Genomic DNA, 12781 nt, shown 5'->3' with positions numbered 1-12781 from the left:
TTTTACCTATACCGACCTGAGGAGAAGTCAGTTACATTGAGCATGAAGTTTACTAAGATATATAGAGGACACTAAGAAAATGTTTATCGAGTGTCTATAAGAAAAAATAGTGTATTCACCAAGTGATAAAGAGATGACATTAGAGTTTTAATTGGCACAAATTCTAATGCAACATGATTCTACCAAACATGGAAACCAATTTACATGAATCAAGGTAAAGATTTGAAAATCTTTTATTGAATAATGTAAATTGATTGTTATTGATTACAAAGTGGAATGAACAATAAAAATAAATATGTAACGGAAGGAAAGGATGGATGATTTTAAGAAATGTTGATCATAGTCAGAAAATAATTTTAGAAAGTTCTACAACCCTAATTAGGTCAAACTACGAAAAAAAAGAAGAAAACTATAAAAAGAGTTGTACAATTTTTTTTATAGTTGCTACTAAAGTTGTTGTTAGGTAGAGTTTTTTGGAGAAGTATTGTTGAAGGAAGTATTGAAGTGAGGAAGAGATCAAGGTCAAGTATGGAGGTTAGAGAGATCAGAGACAGAGACAGAGTTGGAATGAACTACAAATCTATCAGAACAAGGCGATAATTATAGAGCAGATGGGGGATGTAATCAAGAAAAGTAAGTTTCTATTGTAAAGATCATTGCTGCTATTGTTTAACCAATGTAGTAGTTTTCTAAATCCTTTAAAAAGGTGGACTTAACAATCTTATATGTAAGCTCTTAACCAAGGACACACTTGAAGAGCATTATAAGATCATTATAAAAGGTAGAACTAAATAGGTCTTATTGTATACTCCTAACTGAGTAAGTCATCAAAAGTGATAAACATTGTAGCCCTAACAAGGAAACCTCTTACTGTAGTAGTGATGGATTTGTGGATACCATCCCCATTTTAGTTTTCCATCTAACTAAGGGTTTTTGTAATACTAGATATTTGTGTTATGTTATATGTTTCATGATCTTATATCTTTTAGATTGTGAATATTAAATTAGTAATGCTATTTTCATTTGCAAAGTATTGTGATGAGATATTGATGATTACTGAGTTACATTAAGTAAAAAAGGGAAAAGGACTAAATTTGTTTAAGAGTGAAAATTTGGACGAGATTGATTCACCCCCCCTCTTAGCACCCTATCTATCCTTAGTATTCCAACAACATATATATGTTTAACTACCTTAAATCCACCACCAATTGAATTATCAAGAACTATTGTTGAGACAAAAATGTCCAATTTTGTAACATTTTCAACATTTACAACTCTACTAGCTTCTTCTTTCAAAACTACATTTTTAGCTCTTGGGTTACACAAGCAATAAGTAGATAGAAATTATGGCCTATAAAGAAGTAATATGTTTCCATGTTATTCCTTTTGATGCCAACCTTGAAACATGTGATTGAAGGGCTCTTCTAGGAATTTGTAACAAGGTCTTTGGTAGGTTGTTCATCCATGGTGGAGATGGATGATGCCACCTCCTTCCTCAGATGTAGTTGCCTAGCTTATCAACTACTAGAAAGCCCAAATGGAATCTCCTTTAGTTCACACTATGTGTAGAGAAATTTCCCAGTAGAGATGCATCATGAATTTTTTCTCTATTGAGATTGTGCCCTCTAATGATTGTCTTTTATTAATTGCATTCTTTGTGATAGAAAAAGGAATGATAAAATCACACTTTAGTTGAGCCTCAATGCTAGCCTTTTGGCATGTTCACAGGTGCAAGGAAAACTTGGGAAATAAAGTTGACCCAAACAATTTTATTTTGTAATGATGGTAGTCGGGTGATTCCAACTACCAACACAGTTCAAAATTTTATTCCATTCTAATTATAAATAGTTTTCTTAATGCTTTTTAGGGATTTTTTTTTCTTTGAGACATTTCTTGGGTATTTCTACAAGTGTACATAATTTGACATTATTGTTAGTACCATTAAAGAGCTTGATGGAACAAGTCTTGATATTTCCCTTAGAGGCCACATTGAAGTACATGTTTAATTTGCCTTTTGGAGGGGCAACGCACTTATTGTTTTCCTTTTCTTTATGTTGATGAGCCATTTAACATGATTAAGGGGACACCTACCATAGGGATTCTTTGTGCATTTTGGGTTGTAGGACCAAAATATAGAAGCCTTACTGAGCACTCTTAAGCTATGTTGCCATTGTAAGAGTATACGATCCAATATTTGTTCATGATTTTTTTAGAGGAAAAATAAAAATTGGCCCAAGGATCCAAATTTTACAAGGCTATCTTTAATTAAATTTGATGATGGTGTAATGCAAACCATTCAAGGCATTGACTTTGGGTACAACATCTATAATTTTTGTTTTGATAATGGTTTAAGTGTGTGGCTTTGATTGATGTAGTATGACCCAAAGAATACATGTAATAAAATAGACCATTCTAAAGAAACCAACATAAAAAAGAAACTTTTATGCATTTTTAGATTGTTCAACGATTAGCCATTGAAAAAAATAGGGAGTTCAACTAGTTAAAACAATAGATAGCTTCTATAAGTGGAGATAAATGCATTCAAAAATTGAAGAAATAATGAATCTCATAAATCTATAAAACTTTGGTTGATGATATTGTGGATCAATTTAAAGTTGCATGTATCAAAAATTAACTTCTATGCAATTTTACATTTTTAAGCCATAAAAAAAATAAGGGTATTTAACTAATCTTGTCAACATTCTTGGGGACTAATAGGAAAGCATCTCCAAAGATAAAATAACATACTATTATTCATCTTTGTTGATTAGCAGGCATAGAAAACAACATACATAAACCATAGCAATAAATAAATAGAATTTCCAGCTTCTAGCTAGCATATTAACTATTTAATATGATGTATTTGAGAAATGGATGCAAGACCCCTATGTCCTAAAATAGCACATCCTACACTCAATTGGTTTTCATAATAATTTCAATGTAGTACATGTGCTTGTGTAGAGCTTTATGTACTAAAAGAAGTTCATCATAAAGAATAATACACTCTTCCATTGCTCATTCTTGTGCTTCCCATTTTTTACACAGACAACATTAATCTGGTAGACACAATTTCTATTTGCTGACAGGTGGTTTTTTCTTTTGTATGTTTCTGTACACGTGTGAAAATTGGAAAGCCAAAACTAACATGTGGATTCTTACAAAATGCCTCAAAGAAAGATAGTCTTTTGAATTGTCATGACGACAACATATGCACAAACTAAACACATTAAAGAGAATAATTGACAAATGTAAAGCTAAATTCTAAGAAGACGTGTAATATATAGGTACATCGTATACAATTGAAATAAAGAGTAACAATGAATAATGTTATTAATTTATTATTATATCATGCTCTTTAAAACATTACTTTCCATAGACCGACATGTCGCTATTTTGCAACAAAAATTTCTTCACTTCAATCTAATATAACCCAAACATCATTATTTTAGATTTAAATCATGGTCTTAATGGCTCAAACTTGATAAATACATGCAATCTAATTATACATTCATTTAGGGGGAGGAAAATGAATGTGCACTCTAGGTTCATAAGAAAAATACAAAGTAATACTAAATTAGTGGTTTTTTTTGCAATTCTTGCCTTCACTTTAATAAGTGCAATATAATTTTCATATTTGTAGTTAAATCATATTTTATAATATGAAAATATAAAATTGATATTTTACAAATATAAATAGTCAATTTCTAAATTTTCTAAAATTTTAAAACTATTGTGTATGTTGAAGTTGATGAAAGATCAACGCCACAACTCTCAAGAATCACCTGCATGCAAATACCTATCAAAAAAAGAGAGAAGCAAAAGCTATGGAGGATGGAATTCTCAAATTCATAAATGAGATATTCTTGATGAGGAAAAAGAGAGATTTCTATTATCAAAAGAGAATTAATGTTAAATTAAAAAGAGGGATTGTTCGTATAAAGGATATCAAAACCCTAACAGGTAACTAACCTAGGTTGCATGATAATAATTAATAATAAAAGAATTAATTATTATATGCCCAAAGTTTATCTTAAGTAAGCTAGAGATAATAAGTGACTTAATAATTAAATCAATATGATTTAATAAATAAGAAAAATCTTTATTACTCTAACACCTCCCCTTAAGATAATCTTAGGGAGTAGCTAAAAACCTAAAAGCTACTATAGAAAATAGAATTTGGGTCCTAACAACAAGGCCTAATGAGGCACCCAAGCACAATGAAATCTCTAGAAAGAGGAGAAATAGAGAAAACCATATGGAAAAAACCATACTCCAAAAAGAGATGGAAATAATGGTGGAAAGAACTAGTGAAGGATTGTAAAAGCCTCCAAACTAGAATGTAACATAAGATAGGAACACAAGATGATCATGAAGAACACCACTAAAGCATGTAGAAGCTACAAAGCTTTGTCAAAAGTAACTACCGATCTGAAGAACCTCCACTAAAATATAACCTAACTAGGTAGAGAAGACTATAATCTACATCAAATTAAGAAGCATGTAAAGGAAAACAATTGAACTCGAAGATACATATGACATGAAACACAAAAGCCTGAAAAGATGATCAATCAAACATGGAAGGCTGTAACTAAAGTAGAAACAAAAATAAAAGTGTCTATATGGAAAATGATCCATCTCACCAAAATGCATAGTTACCCAACCAATACATTTGCCTAATACATAGGGACAAAAAGTTAATAAATAACTCACTCCATCAAACCGAGGAAGCATGAGAAATAATAAAAGAACCACCCCCCCCCCCCCCCCCCTAATGTAGACAAAGGTGAGATGATAGGCAATTGGGAAAGTGGGCCAAAAGAACTACATGTCAAGGAACCCGATCACGATGTACAAAAGAGTACATATGTGTGTACTTAGGTGATCAATCTCATACACAACATGAGGCTAATGTCATAGAAGGAAAACTCACTGGACAAAGTAAGATGACAAATAAAGGTAGAACATCAACCCCCCATGGCACTTTAATCAGAGTAGTGCATGTACAATAAGTAACAAGATTGCTAGAAATGTTTAGAATAATTGGGGGGAGGGGGTGGTGAATTAATTACTTAAGGTCCATAAGTACCATTTGAAAAATTAAACATTTAAACATTAACTATTATGCTTATCTTGCTGTTGCTCGGTCTCTACTATACAAATTACTATCCTGAACATAACATACTTATTGAATGTAAACTTTATTAAATGTAAAAACATTATAAAAAATTCATCACAAGTTTGACACTAGGATTTTACGTGGAAACCCAATTTGTAAAAAACCATCAACAATATGTCAACATTTTTGCACTCTTTTGAAGTAAGCTCTTGTAGGAGCCAAGCCTATTAAAGGTTACAATACACAATATCAAATGCGACTTGGTTAGAGGATTTAATCACCTTGTTAGGAGTGACCTTGTTAGATGACTTTGATCATTCTATTTAGAATTCCACCTTTTTAAAGGATTTACATAGACTATTAAGTCCTTCAAATGACTGTTAGGTCAACCTTTGTTAAAAGGATTTCAATACAAATTGTTTACAATTATCAAAAAGAAAACAATAGGGTTTGATCTGTATGATTACAACTCACTTTTACTAATATATCATCTATTAAACAAGGAAAGATGATATATTATGAAGAATTATGATTAAATTTTGATTATTATAATTATTTTGAATTAGGATGAACAACTTAGTATTGATGTAAGATTGGATAGAGTTTGATGTGTTAAATTGTAAAATAAAATCAACTCTAGAATCAACTAAATACACAATATAGGAGGATTAAGATATGATTAGGAGGATTAAGACATTAGGAGGATAAGGATTGGCATTAAATAGAATTTTGATGTATTCAATTTTAAATAGAATCTGCATCCATCACACTCATTATTTAATCTCTATAGTATGCACTCATATTAGCCATGTTAAACCTATTTGATTTCAATTTAATTTAATCTAAAGTGTTCATACTTTATTAAATTAAATTATCTCCTAAGGCTATTGTGCTACGGGATTAAATTAATTTAATTTAATAAATATGCCTATTTTAATTAATTAAACAAAATTATTTAATTAAATGGAGAAGCTACTTCTAAATTAATTAAACAAAGTCATTTAATTAAATGGGAAGTTATTCCTAAATTAATTAAATGGAGTTATTTAATTAAATAATAAAAATGTCTCTAATTAATTAAATAGAATTATTTAATTAAATAGAAAAAGTTAATTATGATAGCATATCTTATTTTATTAAATTAAATATCTCTCCTAATTTTCTCTTCAGTTCAAGAATGGAAATTTCCAGTTCATTGTTGATCAAATTAGAAGTGACCCAGATCACTTGCTCTCATACTGAAGTCTATTTGAGTTGACTAACTCTTACACTCAGATCTAAGACAGTTAACTCCCTCTAATTTGAGAATCTTCCACCTTAACTGAACCTCATCTTCAATCCTGACCATTGATTGAAATCGATCTCAATCATTGATGGATTCCAGGAAAGTCTATTTAAGAGACCCTCATTTCTTCATTACAGAGGTTGAATTCTTATGCTATCGAATTGCTGCTAAATTGCATACTCATTTGCTTATTATTGTCATATCTTGATATCATCTAGCTTAATATCATTTAGATTAATTGTTCTCTCTCATTTAGATTTAATGTGCATACACATAATCTAGTTTGTTTTATCTGTTCTTAGATTAATGTTTGCATAACATATAGATTAATCTACATAATCATATAGTTGCATTCAAATCCTTCATTCTTAGAGGGTCTAGTTGCATGTGCCTTGATTTTGAGGATATTAACAGGAAAAATCCCTTTTAGATAGGAGGCAACGGGTCACTGTATCGAGCATTCTAGATGAACAATCCAATGTTTATCCCAGGATGACTTTGTAGGTAATGACCATGTTGAAGTGTCTGTGAGGTTCAAAGGCCCACAATTCATAGGTACATTTCTGCCGCACACCGTGGGGCCAAGAAAATCAACTTTTTTGGCCTCTTTCTACATTTTTAAATCATTTTCATGTTCTCTATCCGTACTGTTCCATACAGATTCAGAAATCTTCACGCAAGACTGTTCATTTTTGCGTAAGGATCTAGAATCTTCGCGCGAAGATTCTTTTCGTACCACGCGAGAAAGTGCAGCATCCGTGAATCCTTGTGCGAGCTGTAAAAGAATTTTGCATGGGCCATGGAATAATTTTGCACTGCTCTGAAAGAGATTTCACACGAAATCTTGCGACAACAGCTTCAATTTTAAGCATTTTTCAATTTACAAATTTTCTAATTTCACTAACGTGTTTTATTTTGAATCTATTTTTCTTATTTCTGGTAGCTTAGCTATTGTTTGCAGGATGTTTGCCGAAGATTCCTTTTAAAACCCACTTGAAAATAGATTAACAGTTTGATTGTAGGATGATTGTCGAAGATATGCTTGTCACAGATCAATATTTTCAAACCCACAAAATAATGTGTGTCTTCTCTTATTGCTTTCAAAACTAGATAACTAGGGCTTGTGAACTTCTTAGGATGCAAGATGGAAGAATAGGGGAATATGCTCTTCACTTCTTAGAGGTCATGACTGAGAGTGAATAAAAAACCTAGACGCTTTGGAAAGATGACATTCTGAGGGAGGCAAGCAGCTTGGTGGTTCTCCAAAGCTTATTCTCTTCTATGATGAGACAATGATTTCCTTTAAAGGAATCAAAATCTTTAAGGAAGAATGAGTTTGGACTGATTAAGAAAAGTCGGTAATTAACTTATTTTGCGTGTTTGAGTGAGGAAATAAGGTAGAGGATTATGCTCTTTCTCCTTGAGGGAAATTAGAAACTTAGACCCTTAGATTTAAATCACCAGTCTGTGTCTATCCTTTAGAGGGCTTGTGATCCAACCTCCGAGAACAACCCAAGTGAGCACACTCCTTTCGCTAGAGATTCTAACTCGTTGTAATCAAGATGCTTTGTAGAAAAAAAGACTCCAAAGCTGGATTAATTTCTTCCCCTTGATTCTTGATATCGCATATTAAGGGGAAGCTCTATCTATGCACTAGTTGGCATTGGCCCCTAGTTTGTTAAGCAAGTAATGTGCACTTTCAGATGTTGGTGTGGGCTGATGGTGTCAACTCCACTTGTGGAGCCACTAGGAATTAATACAAATGGAAGCCAAGTAAAAACCTCTTAGTTAGAAGCCACTCGGTTCACCTCTGAAAGGAGGCATAATCTTTGTGCAAGGAGGGGGAAGAATCTCTCCTGCAGAACTCACCATAGGCATGCTACTGAACATTTGAAGGTGGTATACGTGCTTGTCCCCTACCATAAGGGTGCTCATTTAGCATATACTATTGAGTCCTTTGAATATACCAAAAAAATGTGTGCCCTCTAGAGGGTGACATGGCTGTGTGAGGTACATGCATGCGCATAAGATGTGTGACAAAGGTTTTGCCTTCTCTACCAATTTTTCTTTCAAGGGATAAAGCATGTTTGTTATCAAGTCATCAACAAAGTCCAAACCATTTTACAACAAAAAAAAGTCAAGACTCCCCTATCCTGTCGAGTTGCTTTGTCCTCGGCAGGACTGTTTTTGACTACTGCTTGCTTCCCACTATCTTGTTCAAACACATTGCCTGAATTGAGTCTTGAAACATTGTCTAAACATCTTACTCGGTCAACCTTGCTGCCTACCCAATTAAATTTTTTTGATAAATCTATCCAATCTTTCCAAATAGTCTAAAAATCTTGTTGAAATTAGTCGCTGTTGTAAAACTAGTTTGCCTTCTTGCGTCCGAAATCATTTTGTCCTCATGCAAAATCAAACTGCTGTCATGAGTTTTTGCATGACCCTGTGAACTTCCTGACCAAAATTAAACTATTGTCATTGAATTTCACACGGCCCAGAGTATAATCTCACGTGGTCCAAAATACTTCCTTGCGTGGCCTATAAAGGTTTCTCATATGAGACTTTGTGTCAGCATTACCACTTTTGGTCTGTTTTAGCTATCTACGGCCTGCACGTTGCCTTTTTCTACACCTGTTTATCAATCTCTATCTATGAATAGTCCTAAAATAGTGACACTTTACTTAGTTGAAGACTTGTGTCTCGTACTTTGACTAGTCTCATCTCTTAGGTTACCTTTTGTCTTTATCTCTTAATGTTTGTCATACCTTGTGTCACATTGGTCATAATCTCTGGCTATTCTAGCCTTTAAATCAGACCATTTGTGCCTTGGTGGACAACATTCTTGCTATTATCTTGTTCTTTTTGAGACTTAGTCTTGGTGCAGTCCTTGTCCAGGTTCTTGCTTCTTGTCCTTGTTTATGACTGTCGCAACTAGAAGTGGCAACATATTTTATCCTCTTAGACTTAGACATCGTCATGCTAGGGGTTGTAATCATGGAAAAGGTCACTTACCTTTTGTTACACAATCTGTATCTAGTTCGGCTAGTGAGGTATCTTCACAATCCCCCTCACCTGCTAGGTCACCTCGTATTCAGCAAACTTTTTCCATAAATTTGCAACAAATTAGGAATCCTTTGTACCAAGAGGATACTGAGATAGGTAGAGGTCCTCCATTACCAAACACGATGTCTGATTCCTTTTTCAGAGGACCTTTTGAAACACAAAACACTAAAACTGAACACATTCCTATAATGACTAATCGTGAACTTGAACATAGTAGTTATAGTTGACATCAAGAACCACCTAGGAATGACAAAGAGAAAGAGAAAGACCATGATATTGATGAGGAACAGGAAGAAGTAGAAATACTCCTTGAACACATAGAAAAATGTCGAAGAGATAAAAACTTTCAAAAGGTCATGATAATCCTCCTCAATGAAGAGAAAGAAAAGTACTTTCTCAAACTTGCCCAAGAGGGAGCTAAACTGCCTTCTCATTTCAATGTGGAAACCATTATCACGCCTGAAGAAGAAACTGAGACTTCCAAACTCCAAAAAAAATAAAAAATTATGCAAGACCAATTGGCTTAGATGATGCATGAGAAAGAGAAACCCACAATGACATACACATTGGATGCTCTTTGTCCATTTCCATTTGACAAAAGTATAAACATGCCACCTTTCCCATAAGGCGTAGAGCTACCCAAATATGACAAGCACTTTGGTACTACTGATCCCCAAGATCACTTGTGGGAATTTGGTTCTTTGTCTATGGAGTTTATATAGGATCAAACCTACCTCATGCATTTATTCCCTAGAAGCCTAGGTGGTCAGGCTTTGGAGTGGTTCTCACATTTACCTCCTAGTATCAAGATGTTTGATGAAATTGCTAATCTATTTGTTCAGCAATATTCTCATAACATACAACATCCTATCAATAGTTGAGATCTATGCAACCTTAAAAAGAAAAATAGAGAACCTTTTCTCACATTCCTAATATGGCGGAGACAACTGTACACTAAGTATTCCTGCAAAATTTTAGAAATGGAGAAGCTTGACATTTTCACCGATAATCTCCTACTTGATTTTAGATACAGAGTCCAACTTCAAGGTCCACGTACCTTTGAAGACATGATCACACAAGCTATTCACATCGAGGAATTTATGGTCAAGAAAGGTGAACTCACTCTTTAGAGAGACATAAAACAAGGTTCCACTTCCAACAGGGATAAAACCAAACACGTCAACAAGAATTGAGAAATCGTACATGATGGAGTTGTTGACAATGTCACACACAAACCTGCTAAAGTGACATTTAATCTCATAGATGGCCTCAAAGTAGCCAAAAATACTGAGAAACCTCCCTCTGACAACAAAACATCTGAAAAAAAATTGAGAAACTCATGGACAACATGCCCCAAGTGAGAGTATACACCCTTGGGAGAACCTTTGGATGTGGTTTACAAAACATTGCTACAACATAAGCTTATTTCACCAATGGATAACCCTTTTCCCTATGATCCAGAACCACTTCCACCATGGTATAATGAGACCTCATTCTGTGAGTATCACCAAAACAAGGAACACAAAACTAGCAACTATATAAACTTGTGCCATAAAGTCCAAGACATGATTTATGCTGGTGATCTTGTGGTAGATGGACATAACAAAAACTCAGATCACAAGGCGTTCAAAGAACCTTTCCCAGCTTATGAAAAAGGAGAGACTTCAAAACCACAACCCTACAACAAGGTCAACTATACATATTCCAATGATGAAAATGTCATTCACATGGTTAAACCTATGGATTCTGAATACTATGATGTTATTACCATTAAGGGCAAGCAAGATAATGACAAACCCAACACACCATTTGTCTTGAGGGGCCCTACTTCCAATGTAATGGATAATATGCCTTTGCAACACTGTGCTAATGCTATCACTTATTCTCGTGCCAAGTTGGTGTTCAAAGGCCCTGCGCCTCCTACTTTAGATCTTGAACAACACAAAGATAAAGCCCTTGCTGGTCCATCTGGCAAAGGTGCAAAACCCACAACGAACTCGACAACAACTAGTTATAGTGTTCTCGATCAATTGAAATTAACTAATGCTTAGATTTCCATCTTTGAGCTGCTTAAAATCTTGCCTGCTCATAGGAAAATTTTGGACAAAGCCCTCGCTGAGGCAAATGTTCCTCAAGATATTGATCTTGAGCAATTTCAATCCATGGTAGGTCACTTGACATCACCTTATCTTATGACCTTCTCTGAGGAGGATGATAACTCACTAAGTCACCCACACAATCAACCTTTACACATCGAGGTTATGACCCATAAGACATGTTTTCGTCAGGTGCTCATTGATAACGACACCGGCCTAAATATTATCTCTGCTGATCTGCTTAGACAATTGAATTATTTTGAGGACTCTATCGATCCTTGACAAAAGATCAATATCAAAGCATACGATGAAGTGGAATGAAAGTCTCTAAGACTTATGGTTTTACCGATTTGCGTCAATCCTATCGAAAGGGATGTCACCTGTTAGGTGCTTGACATTCTCTTGGCCTACAACATTTTGTTAGGATGGCCATAGATACATGAGATGCACTCTATGCCATCCACATACCATCAATGCATTAAGTTCCCATTTCATGGATTTAAAGTTACCATTCTTGCCACTACTAGCTATACCTACATTATGCTCAAAGCTGCTAAAACTTTCGTCCCTTCTAACCATGAGTCCACTGATTATCACGACAATAAGTTGAAACAAATTGAGCAGTCATTCAAACTAAAAGAAACTGGCATGGGAGAGTATGACATTGAACTAGTGCTGTCATTGAAATCTCTCCCAGAGTCTCCTTGACATTATGGGAGACCTTCAGAGGCAAAGAAACCATTCGTGCTAACACCTCAAACCAAGTACAATGGCACCTTTTTCAAGGCTATAGTTCCCTTAGAAGATGAAAGTGAAAACAGAGCCATTGCTGCATGGCTTTACAGAAAAGAGGCTCCAATGGACCTAATAGAGAAAGCTCACAAAATCACTCCTAAAAAAATGGGCCTGGTCTTAGGCTTATGAAGAAATTTGGTTACAAGGGAACTGGCCCTATTGGGTGCAATAACAATGGCCTAATTGATCCTATCAAAGCAAGAGCTCAAAGCAACCGTGATACAACTGGCCTAGGATTTAAGAAGGTTCCTTTTCATTTGGGACCAAATAAATTCATACCAACACCTAAGAGTTCATCTAAAAATGAGTCACAAGCTGAGTCAGATACTCAAGAGGAAGAATCTGATGATGAGGATTCTTATCCTCATCCTATTCCTTATGATCTCGCTAAATTCTTTGCTGAGCTAGATGACTTTGTGCCAT

General features: G+C 34.4%; 1 protein-coding gene across 1 annotated transcript in view; it reads left to right on the top strand.

Annotated features, from left to right (window-relative positions):
• Nucleotides 1–7225, top strand: part of LOC149575276 (GDT1-like protein 4) — a 28729-nt gene extending 21504 nt beyond the window's left edge. The window contains exons 6-7 of the mRNA XM_089816015.1: nt 6893–6956; nt 7062–7225. Of these exons, the coding sequence (XP_089672141.1) occupies nt 6893–6956; nt 7062–7225 (228 nt within the window). The remainder of the gene's footprint in view (nt 1–6892; nt 6957–7061) is intronic.
• Nucleotides 7226–12781: the final 5556 nt, after the last annotated feature.

Source organism: Cupressus sempervirens, chromosome 2 (assembly GCF_028749045.1).
Source record: "Cupressus sempervirens isolate cs-2001-9-10 chromosome 2, ASM2874904v1, whole genome shotgun sequence".
In the NCBI taxonomy this organism is placed as follows: Eukaryota; Viridiplantae; Streptophyta; class Pinopsida; order Cupressales; family Cupressaceae; genus Cupressus; species Cupressus sempervirens.
Note: the sequence above shows the minus strand (reverse complement) of the source record. Positions and strands in the feature narration are given on the sequence as shown.